Genomic DNA, 23,492 nt, shown 5'->3' on the forward strand with positions numbered 1-23,492 from the left:
GAAATCAAGTAAGGTGACTTGCAGCTCTACAACACTGCAGACTTAAAAATAAACATATTGTAAAAGTAATATCCAGAGGTGGCAATGGTACTTACAGATATTTGTGTAAAAAAGACCTTGGTAAAAGAAGAAGTACAGATTATTTTTTATTATGGGCTGTAGTAAAGTAAAAGTAGAAGTAAATGCGCACGCTCTAAATGCGTGGGGAATATCTCGCTTCTCTGAATCTGTTGCATCATGTCGTTAATGCGCCATGGTTCACGTTCCTCCATGTCAATGCTGCTCCTGATTTTTCCACCAATAAGTTCCTAGGATTTCAACCGCGGTTAGTTGTACCTCTTTTTCTTTTTTTTTGTCTTTTTTATGGCATCATTTTCTGGCATCGTCATTGGTGGGGGGGGGGGAATAGTAACGAGCTTATACACTCATGTGGATACTTCTGGCAGTCGTACAGTAGTCAAACATAAACAAACCAAAAAAGTATTTAAATAACAAAGTTGCACAGAACCGTACATAAAATAAACCTACATCAAGAACACAGTCTTACAGAACACTAGCAACGTGATCATAAAAATAAGATCCTATAATTGTAAGACTATCGTTACTATCCAGACAGTTTAAAAAAATGGGAACATGAATGATAAATTGTTCTCCTGGAGATGGCGCCACAAGCACACTACTGGCAAATGTTAAATTCTTTCTTAATCCCTTAACGCATGCTCACACAACACATTGTATACAGTGTATAAGGGGCCTAAATATCACATACGGTACATACAGTATTGTGTGTTAATTATTTGCTTTTGGCCCTAAGAGGCTGTGAGTCTTGTCGCTCTGCAGAATAAGATAGAGTTAAACATCATATTTCATATACAGGACAATGTGCATTGGCGACATATTAATTGGACTGGCTTTCAAACGATTCATATAATTTGATATGCTGTCATTGATTGAGTGGAAATATTTATAACTAGCTTTTCTCTGCTTTGTGGGGAACTCTCCACGGTGCTGAATAAGAACACTTGCTCTTTTTATCCTGCCATATATTCTGTGCGTGAGCCCACTTTGCTCTCCTTGTCTCCCCCCCTATTCCCTCACTTGTGCCCCTCACCACCAACCCTCCCCCAACCCTTTATCCTGGACAATAACAACATTTGGCCACGAGTCACCAAGCCTATTCGTTGCTCCCGTAATGAAATGGATCTCTCCCCCTTTTTTTGTCACTCCCCTCTAATGCCGTGGAATGGTTTGGCCCGTCCTGCACGATGAGACGCTGACAACAAAGGAACCCCATAGAGAGTGCTTGAAGGGGAGTGAGACCGATGTAAACACAGAAAAACGGCTGTCTTGCGGTTTTAAATCCATTTCCTGGACTATTATGGGCTTTCAATATTGCATGAGGCGGACGCACCGTTTTCCCGTGGACGGACACAATATTACACGTGTGGATGAGAGGAGTTGAGAGCCGTGTGGCGTGTTCCTGGAGTTGTTCTTCTCCTGGTTGGCACCATGCAGTGAGATTGAAATGTGGTCTTTTTCAAGCAGACCTAGAGGAGAAGAAGATGGTTTTCCTTGTGGTTCTCTTTGCATGGATAACGCAGGAAACAGTCGACTATGTTTTTTATTAGGTGAGTTTTCTTTGTTCTGACACGCAGCATGGCGCACGCAACCAACAAGATTCCTACTAGAGCTACATTTTCTAATTAAAAAAATATATAGTTCCCCTAATCAAACTCACAATGCGGTTAGCGTCCGTCTTTGTTGTCATATTTTTTTTAATGTGTGTTTGAATTTGAGATACTCGCACCGTGTTATCTATATGCTATATTGTTTGCCTTCCATTGTTTTCATTATAGGTAATATTTCGTTTGTTCTCAATAACTAGCTCCACTCTTGTCAACCGTGTCTACATGATTCTTCATGGTATCTGACAGTTAATAATTAAAATGACTAAACTCTGTATTTGTCAGAGTGTAAACACTGGGAGGTATTGCACTTACAAATAATCTGCCTGTCTGGCTATTGATCTACAGCGTCTCTATCTATCTATCTATCTATCTGTCTATCTATCTATCTATCTATCTATCTATCTATCTATCTATCTATCTATCTATCTATCTATATCTATATCTATCTATCTATCTATCTTTTCTTTTCTTTTCTTTTCTTTAGTTCAGGATGCAGCAAATGTATGTATGTCAGATAAAGGCAAGACCAGCAATGATTTGTAAATATTGTTTGTAATTTCACAAATGACTCTGCAACATACTCAAAATATATTTAGAATATTTACAAATGTCATATTAGGTGATGGGCAGTACAGTGGATGAGTTTTCAAGCACCTCAGGCTTCAGAGGTTGGGGGGTTCTTATCCAGGCTCAGGTCTTCCTGTGTAGTTTGCATGTTCTTGGTTCTTCTGTTTCCTGCCACATTCCAAAAACATGCTTCTTGAAGAGCCTAAATTGTCCTTTGGTGTAAATGTGAGTGCAAATTTTTGTTTGTCTATATGTGCTCTGTGATTGGTTGGCGACCAGTCCAGGGTGTAATACGCCTCTCACTGAAAGTCAACTGGGATAGGCTCCTGCTCGCGATACTATAGGGATGATTAGCGCTAAAAAAAATAGATGGAAATTAGTGGGTGCAAACATATTTTAGCCAGATCCTTAACACATTTGCCCAAGTTTAAATGTTTGTATTGCAAAAACACAATACATTTCTGTGTCAATGAGGTATACATTTTGTAGTGGATCCAGTCTTTATTTGGCTATGACGGAGGTCTGCTGTCAACTAAGTCCCATTCCATAATTGACATTGAATTTAATGACCTGTGCTCTGTTAGCGCTTTCGTCTTTCTCAGTTGCCTGGATCACGTAAAGTGAAGCTAGAGACATGTGTCAAGTTATTTAGGCCAGCCATCCATATACTTAAAAACCAAGGCAATCCATCGTTGCAGTGGCGTTTATAGGTGTTATTGCAATATGGTAAAACTCTGCTCTAAGCAAATGATAACAGTATGGTTCAGCATCCACGCTAACCACCAGTCATAGATCGATTTGGAGAATTAATCATAGACAAGACTTATTTGGCAGTTGAATCCACTTAGCAAGTTCATGTTGATTTGTTGTCAAGGCAGTGAGGCAAAACTGAAATGCTCTGTTAGACACTTGTTGAAGTTGCTGATGTGTGTGTGTTGCCTGTGTGTGTATTATATTTAATGCCGTACCATCCATGAAAAAACAAACTCTTAAGATGTACTAAATTATTATGAATTGTGACATCAAGAAGAAAAGATTTGAAAGGTAACAGTTATACATTTGGTGGTACATTATTTGCATAAAGCACACTGAAAAAAAAAGCCCAATGGGAATACGGTATGTAAAACAAGATATTTTTCTTAGTAGAGTTGGGTTTTATATTCAAGTAATGTGAAAAGAAATTGTCTGAAGATATGCATATCACTTACAGTATGCAAACATTGACTGTATAAATGAGATGATGGGAGGTATTCAAAGTTATAGTGCACATTACATTGTGTTTAAAGTAAATTGAAAGCTTTTTTGAGTGATGCCCCATATGTTGCAATGCTCTTATGTAACTGTAATCAACAGCCAAGCAGTCTTCCTCAGACCTTTGCCGAAGTGACAAGCTCAGAGTTGATGAACAGTTTGGCCGGAAGTCAAAAATTCTATCTCTTGCTGGCATTTTTCATTTGAGCCGCTGAAAAAAATTGTGTGAACCATCTAGACAGGATCTAGCTGTTCTTGAAATTGTACTGACGTAATAAAATATGACTCAAGTCCAGCAGAAAACTCTTTCAGCCTCACGAACCTTTAGTAGGTTTGAAATGGTTAAAAAATGGCTTTATAGAGACACAATTATTGGCCTGCCTGCGCCTGCTCGCCACACAGTAGACAGAAGATGGGTTATGTAAGTTTGGAGAACATAAGCCAAAAAGACTGTTATTCTCAGGACTGAGCAGCGAGCACAAAACGTCTACAAGGATGTCTGTCAAAGTTTGTCTGCAGCGGGGCTCGTTTCATTCCAAATTGTAGAGAGAGATGGATGAGTGATGAGACCGAATTGAAAAAAAAAAATTGCACTGTCATGAAGGGCACAGGTCAAACGAGAGCAAGACAAGGCGATGGATACAGTGGGAATGAAGACAACTAGGCGAGTAACAGAAAGAAGAACTGTGAGAGAGAAAGTCAATCCTAATCCCATTAATAGACACCAGAGATGTCTTTGCTATTGGCATATTACCGCACGCACTCACACACATGTACAGACAGATTACTCAGACAGAACGCTAGTCTGCCCGACCATAATATACGGCGACGTATCCGCAGTTAGTGTAATGAGGACAGCATCAGATGTGACTCACAGTGTGCATGCACCCTCAGGCAGTGCGGCCTGTGTGGACATTTGTTTCACGATGCTTTGTTGCGAGGCCAGTCTCCATATTAGTAAACCCGTCCGCACAATCTGGCAACATCCAAGTCATGGATGCAAACATTATCTGCCAGTGTTTGGGGACTAGGGGGAGATTTATTATCCCTTCTGCATTTTTTTTCAAACGCATAAATCAAAGTGTCGCAAATGAAACCTGGTCGCAATTGCGCGTTTATTTTGTATTGAAGAAAAAGTTCAGGAGAGGAGGACATTTTCATCTTGACTTTAGCATACTGGTAATGAGCTCTCTAACTTGTGAAATTGAATATTGCATCCGTGAAACAATTTTATTAGACCACCAACCAATGTAACGTTTATGCCACAGCTGCCCTAAGCGAACAGCACGGGTCATTCCGAAACCGTTATTTGTAGCAGCTCTTTAACCGAAATCATTTTTTTATGCTAAATTTGAAATCCATGAAATTTAATCCCTGAGTATAAAATATGTTTTAATGGTTGAATATAATGCTGTATTAATTTCTAACTCGGAGAGAAGCACCGTGATCGATCTGAAATTTAGGCCAAAATATTTACTTTGGTTTGAAACCTCATTCCTGTTCTGAATATTAAAATGTCCAACTCTCACTGGTCAAACTAGCTCTTGAGAACATTTTTCATTTATTTCAAATAAGCGATATGTTTCAACCAGGCGGAGGTCTGTGCTCTATGTCAGTTTGTGGGTGAAAATTGCAATAACTGAGTTGTGGTCATAACATTGCGAGTTGTAGCTTCGATGCATTATGAGTGTGCAAAATCGGTGCATTACGGACATTAGGAGAGGTGAATATCGATCTGCTTTGAACCAGAGACGAATTACACACTGTAGTCCGGTGTTCTATGAGAAGTAGCAAAGTGCTTGAAAGCAGCCGTCAATGCTGGTGGATGACGTTGAAAGATAGAGAATGAACTGTAATCTGATGAAAGCCTCTTTAGCCCCCTGCTACCTCACCTTCAGCCTTCTAGCAATGACCAGAGCTTACAGGGGGATCACTGCTGAGACCACCGACACTACACGTTCACACACACACTGTACACGCACATCAAATCACTTAAGATGCTCCCAAGTTGCACCCGAACGATGGTCTCTGTTGAGCATTTTCTTTTAGTTATTTTCGTACTTTTGTGTGGCTATTTTTTTTAATGTGCATAACAAGATGCCTGTACTGTGTTTTGAGTGTTTGGGCTTTGAGTTGCGTGGATGATGCCATAGGTCACTGGCAATCGCAATAGATTTGTAGCACAAAAGGGAGAGCAGAGAGAGTGTGAGGAGAAAGTTAATGGTGTTGTAGCTTCCATACAAATCACCCTGCTGCATTTAAACTTAATGACCTCAACAGGCACATGACCAAAGTTGAGGCTGTTCCAATGTGAGTGCTCAGAGGTTTAGGCTTATTTTACCGATGCAAACACAAGAGTAGGCTAGGCAGTCAACGCACGTAATTCTGTAAGGCTAAAGGGCGTATAACAATATTATAGCCTCTAAAGCTGTCCTTCCCTGTAGCTTAGACTAAGTTCCATATATTGATGCAAATAAACACAAAGGGGCACATAAGTCAAGCAAAGTATGTGTACTTGTTTCAGTACTATGGAACTTAAAATAGGTGTTTAGATAAAGAGCAACAAATTCAAATTGTACTAAGGACGGAAAGGTTATAATGACATTTAACAGAAACAAAGTTTAGCTGTTAGCTTCAACTTTTAGCTAACGTCATTTCCGTTGCGCATGTGTGAGGACAACTGGAACCACGCCGCGTCTGCAATTCACGTGTTGTTAGATATATATGTCTATAAATATGTATAAGTATTTTTGCCAACATACGGACAATCCGTACCAATTGGCAGCTTTGCTTAAAATCTTTGGAGTTGCTGCGGCGTCCTACACCGATTCAAATTAAGGGCAAGTAGAGTTGTACATAGCGACGCAAATTAACAACTAGCGGCTAATTAGCAAATAAAAATGGTGTATTTTTAATACTTTAATACTGTGGAATACATGAGTCGAAAAAACAACAAGTAAACACAAGTTTAAAATAAAGAATTACTGTATAATGATGCAGAATGTAATGATCTTTTTCTAAACTCATGTATTCATTTATTCGTTCATTTAGATATTGCCCACATGCGCGCACACACACGTGCAGGCACACAGTCATCTCCTCCCCAATGACAGATGGACTTGATGGAACTCAGTCATCTTGTTAGTCAATCATCACGACATCAGCAACAGAGTCGCTGTCACGTGCATACGGATGCACTCTCCCCACCTTTGAGCTGCAATCCCCAGGTAGAAAACTTAGTTTGTTGTATGTTAATTACTGGAGAATAATGAAAGATGGCTTTTGGATTTCTATTTGCTGACAGCAGTTTGTCATGTTCACCCCATGCCGTGCTGAATATTCTTTGAGAAATGACGAGAGGTGGTTGGTTTGTGGCTGGTTTGAAGGTGATCAATATGTATGCCATTAAAACATATGTGCCCACTCAATATCTTTTGAGTGCACTGTTAATCTCTTCTCATGCGTTTGCAAAACATATAACCAAGGAAAACCTTCAATTCACCCCCCTCAGTAATTGAGTCCTTTGACCCAGTTTAGGCAATGATGATGATCTGGATCTAAATGTTCACTCGTCAACTATGCTCGCCTGACCCTATGGCTGGAGCCTTTTTCCCCCAAGAGAATGTCATATTGACGGTACACATGGAAAACAGACATGCATTAAGAGGCTTGTGCCACTGCTCTGGCGCTCAAAACAAAGGTAAAGAGACAATTGGATTACACCAACAAACAGAGGGCATGTGACATCATTCTCTGCTCAGCACGCTGTCACTTCCTCAACCTTTTTTTTTTTTTACATTTAAATGTTCACTGTGGCCCTTCTGTCGGACATATGGAGGATGTGACATTAGGGTAAAGTGTTCTTGCCAAAACAAAATATGATCATGTTATTTTCCCCTGTGCAGTCCAGTGATTGTCGACATCAGCAAGAATACAGGCTGAATGTTTTACTAATAGCTTTAGTGGTGTTTAGAAATAATATCTAAATGACCATCGTTCGGTCAGTGGTGTGCAAAACACAGTGGATGCCCGGGGCGAGCGCATGATCATTATGGCCCCCGAAAAACAAATGTGAATTAAAATTTTGACATGCGTCTTGTATATTGACCGCCAAAAGACATTTAGCTATTTTGCTGTGTGTATAATTTTTCTGTTGACTCGGGGGATGTGGATTCTACCCCTTAGGTGGATGTACACCAGCAAAGTGAACATTTACTGGCCTTTAAACAGCCCAAAACTTTGAAAAGTTTCAGCAACCCGGCAGGTCGACCACGTCACATGATTCAAATTGTAATGAAAAGGAGAAGGGGCAACCCACATGTAATTCAATTTTAATTGATTAGCCACAGAGGTAACCACTACTCTGACAATGAGGACACACAAAGATTGAAAGATATTTGCGCATTATATATGAAAAAGCCCATTAACTACGAGTGGAACTGTATATTTCGTCATTCCAATGCCAGGTGTTTGTATATTACAACAGACAAACCAGTCAATATAACTAAAAAACTGAAAGCAAAGCCAACTCACCACTGTGTCCAGCTCACATATTTTCAAGGCACGACTCAATCGAAAATGGCACTTGAAGAATAAATTAGAAATGATGTATTGTCTGTAGCCTACAATAGAATGTACCGTCTGCTGTATAAAAATGAAAAAACAAAACAAAAAAACTTCAGTTCTGTGAGTGAAAAGGTTATCAAACTGACAGCGATTACATTATTGGCCTGACAGAGGCATGCGAGCAATGAAACAGCTCTGATTTGTGTCCAACAGACTGCACTCCAATTTTGCGTTTCCTCCAACTGGGTAGAAAAGCAAGATTTAAAAAAAAAAGCCTTTGAAATGTTGGTTGCACTGCAGTGTCTATGTACAAGGGCTCTTAAGTACAACGGCCAGGAAAGCAGCAGGAAAGCTTCACATTATAATGTGTATAGCAATAAAGAGACTATTTCCATTTCTTTTCCTGCAGTAGCCTCAGTGTAAGGAGCTGGCTGTTTACATGGGATGATTTCAAATAGAAAAATATTATTGTTGTTGTTCAAACGATGTCGGTTTAGCTTTGTTTTACTTCAGGCTACAGATTTTTAGAGCACATATTTGGGGGAAAAAGCATCCATGTACAGTGGATATGAAAATTCTAGGGCTCACCTGTTTTCTGAAGGTGAGCTAATCTATGATTGGTCGTTATCTGAGCCCTGAGGGTGTGTGATGTCATTTTCAGTCAACAGAAGTGACAAAATGGCCGCCCCCATGGCTAAAAATGGGCGTATTTTGTTGCTTAACTCATATTCCTCAAAAACAATATTACCGGTAATCAGAATGCTGTGTTTCAACTAGTGGGCCATATTCTTCAAAAAATATGTTTGGGTTGACTTCCGCTTTAAGTATAGGATGTTTTTATGTATTAAATACAAGTTTGTATTAAGTGCTTGATTGTATCACAAATGTGGATTATGGCTAAGTGTTACATTTTGGAAAACAATCAAGAAAAATGTCCGAGGTCAAGCTTATTTGCTCCCGGGGGCCTCAAAGCGCAACCACTACAAGCTGGCTCTTCACTTTGAGCATGTTTCCTTAGAAACAACTTGAGTCAAGTCAAGTCACATTTATTTATATAGCCCTTAACCACAGGAAAGTCTCAAATGGAATCGCATATGCACCAGATCATATCCACGATATCCCCTGATCTTAACCCCCAGGAGAGCAAGGAAAAACTCAAAAAAACGCCATCTGGGGAAAAGTGAGAAACCTTGAGAAGGGACCACAGAAGGGGTAATCAACTTCCAGGAGGATCAGGCTGCAATGGATGCCGAGTGGGCAACATTGAACACACATTATAGTACTATACAGTGTTCGTTAAAGTGATGTGAAAGTTAATCAAATGAAGTGCTGCAAGAAGATGACATCGGTGAAGTCAGCAGGGGCCCAATGGTCAAAGTAGAAATCTCCGCAGTGCCTCTGAGGACGTGATCAGCCTCCAATCTTGTAACAGTCAGTTGCTGTTGGATCAAAACAGCAACCTCCAATTCGGTCGTCATCACCTAATTCCCAAGCCTGGGAAAAGGGGGCAGAAAAAGAATGGAAGCGGCAGTAAAGAGGCCAAAACAAACAGTTCAACCAAATGCAGAATCGTACAAATAAGTCTTAAGTCATGTTTTAAACATTTGTACACTCCCCTCCTTTACATTAGCAAGGTCTTATATTGCTGTGGGTTGTTATAGAAACAGGGAGGATGTGACATAATCCAATGAAGTGTTGTTTAATCAGGGCCTGGCTCTGGCCTTAACCGCAGTCTTTTCTCTAATTGTGTCTTCGTCTTCATGAGAACACTACGTGTGAATTCATCAGGCTGTCGTGTCAGTAATTGCCAGTGAGAACCCGACTACATTTGTTGTCACGCTGCTCAGCCTGTGTGGTAAAGGTCAAGCAAAGTAGCGTGAAGCTCTTTTCACCAAGGCCATGCTTTGCATTACACGAAAAATTCACTGGAACGCCAAAAAAAAAAAGGGGAAAAAAATCTAAATGAAAGACGTACAAAACATTTGGAGACTTCAAATAAATTTCAGTTGCTATTCTTACCAATGATGTCAGCGCATCACATACGGTGACTGCAAAGTAAGCGACCACATTCCAGAGCTGTCAGGTGACCCGTGCCTTGCTCAAGGGCATCCTTAAGGAGTAAACCAGCATCTACTGCTTCAGCTCTGGCCAAATCCACAACGGTTCTTAAACCAAGCCAACAGCCTTACAGGCTACTGCATCTGCCAACTCTGTATTAATGCTAATCGGCTCTAGCTCTGAGTCATGCACACCGCCCACAGGAGGCACTGATGACACAGTTACATTAATATTCTTCTTCGTAACCTCTGATAATGATGTTAATTCCATATTGATAGTGACACAAATGCCACTGTGTGTCTCCCATTTGAATTTGAGCAACAAGAGTTAAATAGTCATTAGGACACTGACATCAGAGGTCAGCACAAATTCACATTCTTGTTGGAAAATCTTAAGTTATGTAATTGGTGTATTTTTTAGCATTATTTAGTCCCATTCATATTCAGTTGAGAGAATGTTAATAAAAATAGGTCTGGTTCAAGCTCAGGTTTCATCTTGCGTCACTGAATGACATCGCCTGAATTGAAGGAAACTAAAATGTCCCTTCCCTTATCCAGGTGAGTTATACTGTCTGTAATACTCTACATTAGTGTTTCCCAATATTTTGAGCAAATGCACCCATTTACATTGGAAAAGTCTCATGGCACTCCAATGAACAAAATTGTCACAAAAAGTATGAATACGGAAATACTGATACCTCAATTTAGTTGCAAGTTGACTTGGGATGAAATGTGGGCCTGTTTAGTGGAACACAAACCTATTATAGAGGAAACACATTTATTTACATGTATTCTACCTTCTGACATCCAATGGAAGCGAACTTAATTGTTGTGCCTATCACAATATGTTGTCGTTTCCATCAATGAACAAAGATAATTGCAATTAAAATATTTTCAGACAGATAAAGTGACTGGATTGCAAAATATCCTGTGGCACCCTTTATGATCTCTCTTGGCACCCTCTGTTAGGATTGGCTGCTCAAAGTAATGCAGTCATTTCACCTGGGAGCGTTGTTGCAGTGCTAAGATGTTTTTGTTCAAATCACAACGTGCTTACGGCATCATGTGCTCTCCAGCGGAGCACTTGTTCACTATGTGATCAATAATCTCTTACCGCTCTTTCTTCTACCTGTTTTTGTAGTTTCCCACATCCCAGTGGGTGAGGCCCACTGATCTAGAAACCCCCCAAGCAAACTCTTCATCGCGGACCCGCAGACTCCTTCCGTCCAAGCTGGCTCCCATCACGTCTGTCGACATGGCCTCCGCCAGCCGGCTGCTGGGTTTGGCCGAGCTGGGGCTGAAATGTGACCAGGAGATTGAGAGGAAATATGAAATTGTGCCCTCTGTGGTCTGCTCTATGAGCTGTCTTTTTGGAATCATCTACTGCTTCTTTGGTACGTGATGCAACATGGTTATTCTCATATTCAACAAAATGGTTAAAATGCATTTCAACAAAGCACTGTGCTTGGTGTTGTTAGAGATAGTTTATTATATTAAGTTCCAGTAAACAAATACACCACAGGAGCTAACAGATCATCCACCTTTGAAGCATCTACTCAATAATGCAGTTTCGTTTTTTTGTTAATAATAATCATACTTACTGAGTTCTCCGAGAAGCCCGGTGACGAGACTTAAATTTGTGCGTTAAAAGGTCAATTCAGTTTTAAATTCCTGTTCAAAATTATTAAAAGGTCGAGAGCATGTATTGGCCCACACTTGAAGTTAAATAATTAATATATTAAAAAACATCTCCCAAATCTTCGAAAGAGTATTGCTTTTGTAAAGGCGAAAGCTTTTTATTCAGATCATATTTTGCATCTCATTATACAAATGTCTTCAAACTGCCATCCATGCACACGTCTACAATATACTGTACATAATGTCCTCTGCACAGTCAGTCACAGAGGTCATGTAAATGAATCAGCGACTACATTTCTTTAATTCAGCACACAAGAGTTTGAGCAGAGATGTGGGGAGAGACAAAAGGCCAGGACAAAGCAGGAGAAATAAAAGGGCATAAGCTGACAGGAACAGATGGGATGGAGGGCTTGATTGCTCAAGGGATATTAAGGGAAAGTGAGGAGACAATGAGAGGGAGTGGTTGCAAGACAAATACAATGTAAGGATTTGTCTGGTAGTAGACAGGCAAAGCCAGGGTTTTAACATGTAACAATCTGAAATAACTATTACGGATTTGATTCCTATCCACCAAATTGAAAGTTGAACAAGGACACGGTCTTTGGTCTGGACAGGAGAAGGAGCTGCGCAATGGCTAAACAAATATTAGAAAATCCAATGTTGATTCCTCTTGAGTCGAGTTACACAGAGAAAGTAAAAAGAGACAAAGACGTTTTAATAAACACAAACACAAAGCTGGATAACAGTTTTGACAATACAGCACAGTAAAATGATGCGGTGAGAAGAACAAAGAACCAAAGAAAGGAAATACTAAAGATGCTATGTGAGGAGACAAAGGAAAAACGGAAATTAGAAGGGCAGCAGAGTTCCTTTTAGCTAATAAATGTGCATGCCCTTTTGTTATGAAATGATGATTAGCATATTTGGACACAACCGCTAACAATGCTATCGGATTTTCCACCATATTCTAATGAGCGATTGTCTGTGTTTGAAAGGCAACATGTGACGGCCTCACTAGCCGTTTCTGATAGCTGTCTATCCAACCAGTTCAAACAAAACTCCACAAAGAACAAAGGACTTGTTATGCAGTCTGCAGGCTTTATTCACTTGAAAACTGTGAAGCCAATACAAAAAAGGCTGTGAATCGTCACTATTGCACCAACACCGCATCATACTGCTTTTGAACACTTGTTTGATATTTATTTTTTGTCAGACTACTTGCTGTTGGGTTAACTGCTCACATGACTAAACCAATCCCAGACCAAGAAGTTCAATTCCCACCCAGACTAACAAACTGCCCACCCAATGAGATTCATGAATAAATCTATACTTAGATTTTTTTTGTAAATTATTATTAAATTATTTTTGAATTTGTGTTGGTTGTGTTTTTTATTTTTTATTTTATTGAATATTAAGAATGGAACAATTGTGGTTGTCTAAGGAAGATCTGAACTTCATATTATTCAGTTTGTCATTTTATTTTAATATACGATGTGTCGGGACAGGAGGATTGTGCTCAGTGAGAGAAATATTCAGGCCCACCCTGATTTTTCCAGGTCCACCCATTAGCCACGTTCTGGCTCCGTCCCTGCTGGTATCAGATTTTTTTTACAATGGTATCAACGTCTCAATTCCGATTTTTTTCAAATGCAACCTGGGCCAATTTCATATGTGGTCCTAGATCAGATATGTATTGGATTTTTTGCAATGCGACAGCAATCTGAATCTGAATATATCCTTCCCTGACGCCCAAACTGCGCTCCGCATGGGTGGAGGGAGAGTGGGGGGAGCTGGGAGATCGAATGAGTAACAGTACTGACTTCATATTTGACTAATTAAATTCCACTTGAAACATGAAGCATATAGTGTACATTTATGGTGATAGTAGTAATTCAGCCATGTAGATCGGTTCATTTTTTGTGGGGTAATGACGTGACGTCATTTTTAACATCTCCGTGCTTCATCATTACCCCCAAATACTGTATTTCTACCTCCTACCGAATCGCTCTACTGTAGAAATACCTCGATATAAGAAATAACCCTAACCACATTTACTTCCATAAACACTACGTCGCAAGTGACGCCGTCTCTTCTTCTGCGCATGCGGGTCACTTAAGAACGCATATGTTCACACACCAGACAGATCGAGGTATCATTTATAATGTAATTTTGACGCTTACAAAAAAAAAAAATCTTATTTTACCCCAAAATCCGAATTGAGCATTTAGTCCTGTGAAGGAATCCTTTAGAATCCAAGAAAAGATGCTGGAGATGATAACCTTAGCAATGTCCTTACTGATTTCAATGCTTCACTGAGGCCTGGTCATATTATCATACATAATATGTAATTTATGAGTAGTAGTTTACTTGCATGCTTGTCCGAACCTCATATCTGAGTGTGCTTCTTACCTCTTCACAGGCTACAGATGCTTCAAGGCCGTGCTGTTCCTCACCGGCCTCATGTTCGGCTCTGTGGTCATCTTCATGCTGTGCTACAAGGAGAGGGTGATGGACACTCAGCTCAGCATAGAAGCGTCAGTGGGCATCGGCCTTGGTATCGGGACTTTGTGCGGCCTGGTGACAATGTTGGTCCGCAGCGTGGGACTGTTCATGGTGGGCCTGCTGCTAGGCCTGTTGGTTGGAGTGGCTTCATTGGTGGTGAGGACACGAGCCCAGATTGAATGTTGGCAAGTACAGTGGAACCCCCAAAGTCGAACACAGTCAGAGTCACAGTCATAGAAGAATCTTGCCTAGGGTGACACATTGGCTTAGGACGGCCCATTTTGGGCCACATAAAATAAAATGGACGTACCAAATCTGGCCCGCAGGCCTCGAGTTTGGCACCTATGCTCCAAATTCTCCTGTTTTTGGGACATACGGCTTGGTAGATTCCACTGTACATCCAAGATGCATTCAAATATTTGTGGTACAATATGTGTAAACCTGGCTGAAAATAATTGTTAATGCATTAGATAATACAGTCGAACAGTCAAATCTCTGAACTTATCATTCATTCTCTTCTGTTTAAGGTCATGGAGGAATTTTACCACCCCAGAACAGTGTGGGTTCCGCTGGGAATTCTTCTTGGTTCTGGGACCCTCTTTGCTGTCCTCACTCTTCAATGGCAGCGTTGCTTCGTGACCTTTTCCACCGCCACCTTCGGTTCAGCCATCATCACCATCACAGTGGATTACTTCATAGAGCTGTTTGCGATGGTGCAATATGTCTATGAGAGACTCAAGGTGCTTCTTCTTGTTTTTTTGTACTTCTGGCTCAACTTTTAATTGCCCACGCAGACAGAAATACGATTTAGGCATTCGAGGTTGGGAGTAAATTGCTTGGCTCAGAACTAAATATAACATCCGTATTTGGGTTGGAGCAATGCAGCTCCGCAAACTCGATTTTCAAATCCGTCAGGCAATGAGCGGATAGCAAACCAGATAGAGCGATATGGAAAATAGCTAGTTATCAACCACTTGCACAGTGCATGCACAACATACTCCTTGATGACTCATTGGTAATGTGCAGTCGAGCGTTTCATTTTTTTTCACAGGAGATGCAGTGAGACACATTTGCTGTGCTTAGGAAATACTGCAGAAGGCCAAAGGGGTCATGCAGGCTTCCCGTCATGAATCATCCAGTCTTGTCCAAGACAGTCAAACTGCACTTTGTCCAGGAAATCGTTACACCCACCCCCAGCCCATATGAGCAACGGGGTGCTTTTAAGCTCCCTCCAGTCTATATTTACACCTGCCGATGCTAAACTCTTATCCGTCCTTATTGGGCTTGCCAATAAATTCAAACCAACAGATGTAATTTCAATACGACATCAGCTTTTGTAGGCTTAGCACAGCAACTGGTCTTCAACTGTGCGCATAATTCCTTTATTGATTAATTAATCAGCAAGTGTTGCTTATACATAATAATCATTTTACACAACTCATGAGCTCCTTTTGCACCCTCACAATTAAGTGCTTAAGTAGCACTGCGAAATAGGTTTCCCATATAGTGTTACTCATGCTGCATGTAAGTGTAATTGACGAGTGTGAAATACAAATTGAGTTGAGTAATGGCAAAGAAGCCCAAAAATATACATGTAATTTAATGTTATAAGTAGTTTTGAAATTAACATTGAATCACATAAGTGTTTAGGTAAAGTTTGTCCAGGCTGGTCCACCAACATTATAAAATACAAAAATATTGCCTTTGTTACGGTTGTTTTCTGTCCATTGGATGAATGAATCACTTGTGCTGTTGACTCGATAAAGCATTAAGATTGTAGTTGTCATCAATACAGGTGGCGCCCAAGAAGCCAGTCTGCTGGTTCACGTGGGTCATCATGGGGGTTTGGCCTGTCCTGGCACTGCTTGGAGTGCTGATTCAGTGGAAAGTCACAGCAGAGGGTTTTTCTCACACAGAGGGTGAGTGCGCAACCACTATGTTATTGTGATTGACATTACCTAATGGAACGGAATGAAGGGTGTGCAAACTACCCAAACAAATGCCAGTATGTGTGCTCATGTTTGTGCATGATTTTAGGGCTCCAGCTATCAAATGTTTTGGTTTTCGGATAGCCTACCAAAAATGCTAGTGAATAAGCGAGTATTGGGATAAAATTTCAAAATATATATTTATTTCCTTGCACTTAAAAATGAATGACCAACTGATATAAATCTTTAGATAATCAACATTTTTAAATAAATTTAAACTGTATTTTCTTCTCAAGAAACATCAGAGTATGACTGATGTCAGATGCACCATTTTTGCCGGCTAAAACAGCAAACTTGAGTAAGCCTGTTTTGTTAAAAAAAAAAAAAGATCATTAGGATCTGCAAATGTGTCAGTCTGTCAGCAAAAGTGTGCAGAAAATTTCCTCCTATTAAACTGCTTTGAAATACAGACCGACGGTTCTTGCCAGCCTATACGGGGCACTGACTTTAGCGGCTAGCTGCTAGCCAATAGACGCTAATGCTGGAAACAGGTGTCGTATAACAATATCAGTGGAATCAAATAGAGTTTTTTTAGCGTCTTTAATTAGTGATTGAACATGATACCAAATGGCGTTGTGTTGATATTGGTCGCAACAGTTTGTGACGTCAACTACTGGCCCCAACTGGAGTCCGGAAGACAAGTCAACACTGCCACCACATCGCCACGCGCTGCTGGGAACAAATGAAAAATAATATGCTTGTAATATTATTTTTATTATGGGAAAAAAAAAAAGGCTGTACCGAGAGCCACAACACAGATGGCACCTGCAATTGCAACCCGCAAATACGCCAACACACAGCTCTCACAGGCTTGCATTCACTCACAATGACAGACATATACAGTACAAGGTCTCTTGCTCATTCATTCATTCAGCACACACACAGCAACTGCGTATAAAACGATGCCACACTTGGCCTTCGAAAACAGGATTTAACAATGGACTGTAATAGCTTCCAGTCAAAGGGTGAGGGAAGAGCAATGAAGCTTTGTCAGGCTATTTTGAAAAATAGAAAAGTGGAAGGGAAATAGACATGAAAACATTGTTGCTTTCTAACTACACAATAGAATTCTGGGGAAGACACGACTCTTTAATAGGAACAAGACCAGTGCTCATAAACCCCTTCCGCACTGATAAGCAAACACATGCAAAGAAGTGATACATCAAAGTTTGGGGGTGAGGTGTGGTGGCATATCTGGCTTTTACTTTGCATATCTTGTGTTTGTTAGCTCATGTGCAAGGAAGGATAAGCAAATGGAAAAACGGCCAAGTACGACTTTGCGTTACAATGAGGACCGAAGGCGGAGCTAAGGGGTGGTTTGTGGCTGCTTGCACTCAAGCCCAGAATCTGATGACGCAAACAAAAAACTTGGATTTTGGCACACTTGTGTTTTAAACGAATATCTCTCACAAGGTAAATCAAAAATAAGCATTTTTGTCCCCTTGTAAAGGCACTTACATGAATCTCATTTCGTTGTGCCAGTGGTCAAAAATGTAAAAAATGACAACAAAGGAAAGCTCGGGAAGTGAAGGGATTTTCATAAATATTTTGTAACAAGAATTTACAATGAGCGTGTTTTCATTTTAAGCGAGCATCCTGTTTCAGATTGTTTTGTTTTTCCATGCTTCTGAGGACCCTCGACGACATATTCTCCCATTCAGACACACACAGACACTATGAGTGGCATTTGGCCAGGGGGTCCAGAGAGGGTTAGCTGAGGAAAAGAAAATGGGGGTTTCATTAAGCAATTCTCTGGCAGATGGTGCCTCGTTATCCCTGCGCTCACACAAAGAAAACCAAAACAATGGACACCAAGAACACACACAGTAATGGTGACACGCTGTCATTTTCATGATGTTCAGAGGGGTTGCTTTTACATTATTGCATCATCATTGCATTGCATCCCTACACAACATTAATCCCATTTAAGTGCACAAAAGGATCATATCAATGAGCGATGAAATTAAAAAAAAGAAATTTTTAAGGTCACTTTCGAGAGTTTCTTTTTTCATAAATGAGAGTTACAACTGCACGCCCGCGAGGAGAATTATCCGTTTGCAGAACATTATTTCCTTTACTCACTGCGACCATCCCCAGTGGGATCATGAACAATCTTTTAGATTAAATGCTTTTAAAATGTGTTATTATTATTGTTTTCACATCCACTTCCTTAGGAAATTCACAACATCATTCTTCCTAATTATCTCTTGCTGTCTCTCTAGTGGTTTTGAGTCGACAACAAAGGCGGGTGCAGCTCATGCGCATCCGGCAGCGAGAGGAGAGGCTCAAAAAGGAGAATGAAAACAAGAAAAAGAAAAAACAGCAGAACCAGAAGAGCGGCCAAAAGCAGAAGGCCAACAGCCATCACCACCAGCAGTACCACCACCCGGGGACATCCCACCCCCATCACCCATCCCGAAGCACGCAGCCCCCCAAAGTCCCTCCCCCTCAGACTGAGCCAGGCTTCCACCGCAAGCCCAATCCCAAAAAGCGCTTTGAAGGAGACGTGCTCTCACCGGTAGGAGCTTTATTTGCGGAGATGTCTTACTTCATCTGTTGCAAAGAAAAAAAAATCACTTTACACTTTTAGAACAGTGAGGTAATTGTTTGTTGTTTTCTCCTTGATGTTGCCAGGCAACCAAAATAGAAACGCAACCTTACTTCTGAAGTGGCTGCAAATTTAAATTGTGATTTTCTTGTTGATAATTTTAACAGTAAACTGAAATGAACATTGGCTCCACTTTTAATAAAAAATATTCAAATAAATCAAATACCACTGTGGAGAAACAACACCATCAGACAGCTGAAAAGCAGATTCAGGAGTTTTGAGAACAACTCAAACACTTATAACAGTCAAACAGGCATGAAAATCTATTCTTTTTTTTATGTCAACATGTCTTAAAAAACAATTCCAAATTCTTATTTTCTGTCAGTCACACATTGTCACCATCTCCAGTGGGTGGACAAGGCAAAGTTGCCCCACTACGGGGGCGCGGCTAAGTTTTTATAAAAGCAAGCAAGCATTTTGGATAGGTTAGACCATTCCTGGCCAACCCACGGCTCGCACGCCACATGCGGCTCTTTGGACGCTTTCATGCGGCTCCTGAAGCCCTTTTCAAAACCGAGTTTAGCTGGGTGCAGCTCGCTGTCAACCTCATTATTGTGTATGGTGGGAGGGTTAAATCAGAGGGCTTGCTGGAACCCATCCCAGTCATTCATGACTCCGAGCTTACTTTTCTTCCACATATTAAAAGCCTTATGAAGATAGATTTTTAGACAACATCCCCAATATCGCTGCATTGGCTGCCCGTGTGCTTCAGGATTGATTTTTATTTTCTTTTATTAGGTTTTAAATGTCTTAATGGTCTTGGGCCATCTTACTTATCTGACCTGACCTGCTTTTACCATAACAGCACTCGCGTATCCTGAGGTCCTCTCGCACCGGCCTTTTAATTGTACCAAGAGCTAGAACAAAAACTCCACGGGGAGGCTGCATTCAGCCATTATGGCCCTAAGCTATGGAACAGCCTGCCAAAGAGCATCAGGATTAATGAGTCTGTTGATGTTTTCAACTGATTTCTTGTAGTGTTTTATCACCTTTTTTTTTTTTATAGCTCCAGTGTTTTCCTCGAGGGGGGTCTGCACACTGGGAGGTGTGTATGGTGTGGGAGCATTGTCCTGGGGTTGGTTGTATTTGCGTGGTAGGAGGGGCAGGTCTTTTCTTATTTTCTGGGATTTTTTTTTTTGTGAAGTAATTTTTGTTGTATTTTATATGAAAGGTAAAATTTCAACCTTGGTGTTGCATTCTGTGCTCTACTGATATGCTATTGGTAGCTCTTTATTGTGAAAGTTCCAGGGAAGACAGCGGCCATAAATGTTTGGCCTAGGTTTTCTGAGTGCTGTCGTTTTGTTTATCTAGTGTGACTGCTGTGTCCTCACACCATATTTGTTTCCGTCCACAGAGCTACATCCGCAGTTTCAGGGACAGGCAAACAGACAGACGAGCGTACTCCCACAGTCGAATGATGAGCCGCTCCCGGATGGCTGAACTTGACTATGACAGTGGCTCTCAAGTGCCCCTCACAGCGCCTTCTGGAGCTCCAGTTCGTATCTGATGCATCGAAATGTACAGATCCTTCGAAAAACTGACATTACAAAAAGATGTTGTGCGCGCTTTGGTACGCTAAAGGTTGTGTCCATCAAATTTTAGCCGCAGGAAGACAAGAACTACAGGAACGTAGCTTGCATGTTAAGTCGGCTTGTTGCCCGTTTTCTACAGCAAACAAATATCAACAGCACTTGCAACAAAACTGTCACATTATGAGAGATCCATTGAATGCATGGTCTTTCCAAGTGCAGCTTTAATATATGTCTGCTGATTTTTGGATTTTGGCCCAAGACGTCACATTAAGTGATTTTTAGGGAAGTCGCCACCACCTACAGATGTTGGGTTTTCCTATGGAGAAGGTTTGTTTTTTGTTTTTTTTTTAAATTCCTCTCTAAGAGGTTGTGCTCTTATCACATCGGTTGACTGGACAGCTGTGTTACTCCAACCAGCTGTAGACCATTGCTGAAATGTGTAAATTCTCAATCTAATCTTTCTCAAAAGAAAACATCATTCCTTTTCCTGATAACTTAAAGCAAAAGGCATACATGGTATGGGCTGGTCGGCAGTCAATCACAGTCACGTATAAAAGGCATACAACTATTCTCAGTCACTGAGTGGGAAGTGAATGCATGCCGCCTGAATGGCAGTCAGACAAGTGAGCAACTACACTCTCATTCTTTCCTAAAAAGCTTCCAATTTGAATCCCAATTTCTATAAATGCATCACAGTAATACCATTACCTATTTTTTACAGACAGAAAACACTCCACGCTCTTTCCTCGTTTGATTCACTTAAATTGGAAAACAAATGTGGGCGGCTCTTCGCCAGAAGTCATTTGCTAATCTAACGAGGACAAGCGCCGTAGAAAATGGATGGATGTGGTTTTGCGTGTGAATATATTCTCTGGTCCTCTTTTTTTATTTTTAGTCTTCAAATCGCCCTGATCCTGTTCAAGGTCTATTCACAAGCACATTTGCAGCAGTTGTTACAGTACTGTAAATACTGGCCCCAGAAAGAAAGTGACTTTGCTGACCGTGTTGTGTTGTCAAGGCAGACCACACACAACAGTGAACATGTAATGAAATCATGTGCTACAGTCTTGGTGCGGACACACAAGCCCTTTGGCAAGTGATGGATTGTACCAAATATTGGCTAAAGTGGGGGGTTCTCTCCCAATGTTTGTTAATGGGAGGTAAATTTGTTTTTGGTTGTTGTTTTGTTTTGTTTTGGGGGGTTTTTGGGAGGGGGGGGTCGTAGTAAAACACGAGTAAATACCACAATTCTTATAAATACCATGAATAACATCACGATGGTGGCGAAGACATTCAAATGTGGCTCTTGATGAGCTTGTGAAACAATTGCAATGGCGCCCTCTATCGTATACAACTGAACTGGCCGTGTATATTTCTGCGATGGATCTCGAGAAAGTGGCATTTTGACGGTCTTATTTGAACTTTTTATTCGCTTTATACTGTTATTTTAATTGTTGGGCCATGAAACAAGCAGCCATATATTTAAATGGCACCAAAAGCAAATGTGTACCTATTTTTTTGTGTGCATCTTGTAGATGTTTAAATAAGATAAAACAAAGGATTGCGATGACTTCGATACTGAAGTGCCACAACATACGTTGTGGTTGTGTTAAACTTGGCAGGCCTTGCACTTGCTTAAGGGGTACACGTGCAATGTAACCCTTCCATGCACGAGTGTCCTTGTTGAACTATTTTGTGTTTTCATTGTGTCAATGTGTCAAATATGTGACATGTGTTCCCGTGACAATTTAGAAATAGATAACATGACATTATTTTCAAATTGGACTGTTTATTTCACAAAAATGGAGAGTCCTGTCACAAGACCCCAAAACAACACAACAAACATCTTTTGAGAATTGGATGTTTTTGTTGACTCGTGACCCCTAATTTCATTTGTAGGTTCTCAGCATCAAACGCATTTAAAAGCCAGCAGGATACATTCAACTTGTGAAATTGGCTTCATTGTCCTTCCTCATCCTTTGTCTTTTCTCCTTCCGGTCTCCTCTTGGGTCTTTGGGTCTCTCTGTTTAAACTGTCCAGGAGAAGGGCTTTGGAAAGGCATGAATCATTTCCATCCTCCCATATGCAATGTACTGGCATTATTTTGCATTTCAGTCTAATGTTGCCACATTTGTCATGTGACATCATTTTTGTTTGATAACTGCAGTCAAATTAACTGTCTTTAAATCACAACAGCTAGCAGTCGAATTGACATCATGTTGAATTCATGAACGTATTCAATTGCTCTGGTGAACTGCAGTGAAAAATCTGTCACTTTATCAGCAGTCACTTTGCACCTACTGCAGGACATGTTTGAGGGAACACTGATTCTACATATAATGATGTAAATACTTTTTCAATGTAATGAACGTTCGCTGTCGTCATGTTTGCGCCATCGTCTTGTAGATTTTTCGTTTTCCAGCGATTCTTTTCCAGTGCAGTAGGTATTTTTAAATTCTGTTCTTGAATGTTCAAGTGATTTGTTTTTATTTGAGAGACAGACATGAGCCTGTGAAGAGATACTGATTCACCTTATTGCCATCATTTCTATTATTCTATTAATGTTATTATTATTATTATTATTATGATTATTATTACCATTATTATTATTATTATTAAGCATGTTTTTAAATGGACCTATGATATGATTAAATGACATACATGTGATTCTAGAATTATTGTTTTGTGTTTTTATAAGGGTGCACACTCATGGTCGAAATAAATTGGGGTCGGACTTGGAGTTTTCTTAACCAGCTCCATGCAAGTTCTTCCCTTATTTACAATAAAATAGTCTTCAAATGTTCTCTGTAGGGCAAAATGATACGACATGCAGAAAAACAATCCATACCACTTGAACTGAGTTCGATCTGAAGTTCTCCTGCACTAATATTGAACACTGCATAGACCCAATAACCACCACAATAGTTACAATCGCTATATTTAAAACTGCTCCCATAGGAAATAATGGAACTCAAAATAACCCGTTCCAGGGTCAAAATATCACCATGATTTAAAAAAAAAAGAGATTTCCATACTTTGTTTTTAATGTAAGTAATCAATATATATATTTGCTGAGAGGAAATTTTGCTATAATC

The 23,492-nt window shown here is 40.3% G+C and overlaps 1 protein-coding gene and 1 long non-coding RNA gene across 2 annotated transcripts; one reads left to right on the forward strand and one right to left on the reverse strand.

Annotated features, from left to right (window-relative positions):
- The first annotated feature begins 1,219 nt into the window (after positions 1–1,219).
- Positions 1,220–23,064, forward strand: tmem198aa (transmembrane protein 198aa). Its single transcript, XM_086051872.1, has 7 exons — positions 1,220–1,628; positions 11,271–11,523; positions 14,187–14,425; positions 14,797–15,009; positions 16,065–16,188; positions 18,480–18,775; positions 20,220–23,064. Exons 2-7 carry the CDS (start codon positions 11,385–11,387, stop codon positions 20,370–20,372), a joined length of 1,164 nt encoding a protein of 387 aa, XP_085907998.1. The 5' UTR covers positions 1,220–1,628; positions 11,271–11,384; the 3' UTR covers positions 20,373–23,064.
- Positions 9,103–10,238, reverse strand: LOC147136532 (uncharacterized). The gene is made up of 2 exons (XR_015089625.1): positions 10,092–10,238; positions 9,103–9,566 (listed from the first exon to the last, which is right to left on the reverse strand). It is a non-coding gene; the product is annotated as an uncharacterized LOC147136532 (long non-coding RNA).
- Positions 23,065–23,492: the final 428 nt, after the last annotated feature.

This window comes from Filicampus tigris, chromosome 14 (assembly GCF_054856515.1).
Source record: "Filicampus tigris isolate MCC_2025a chromosome 14, RoL_Ftig_1.0, whole genome shotgun sequence".
NCBI lineage: Eukaryota > Metazoa > Chordata > Actinopteri > Syngnathiformes > Syngnathidae > Filicampus > Filicampus tigris.

Excerpts from the sequence above, each read along its gene's own strand:
- tmem198aa (XM_086051872.1), top strand. The coding sequence starts at position 11,385 with ATGGCCTCCGCCAGCCGGCTGCTGGGTTTGGCCGAGCTGGGGCTGAAA. Across the intron at positions 14,426-14,796 it reads TTGGAGTGGCTTCATTGGTG|GTCATGGAGGAATTTTACCA; the intron begins GTGAGGACACGA and ends CTTCTGTTTAAG. Across the intron at positions 18,776-20,219 it reads AAGGAGACGTGCTCTCACCG|AGCTACATCCGCAGTTTCAG; the intron begins GTAGGAGCTTTA and ends TTCCGTCCACAG.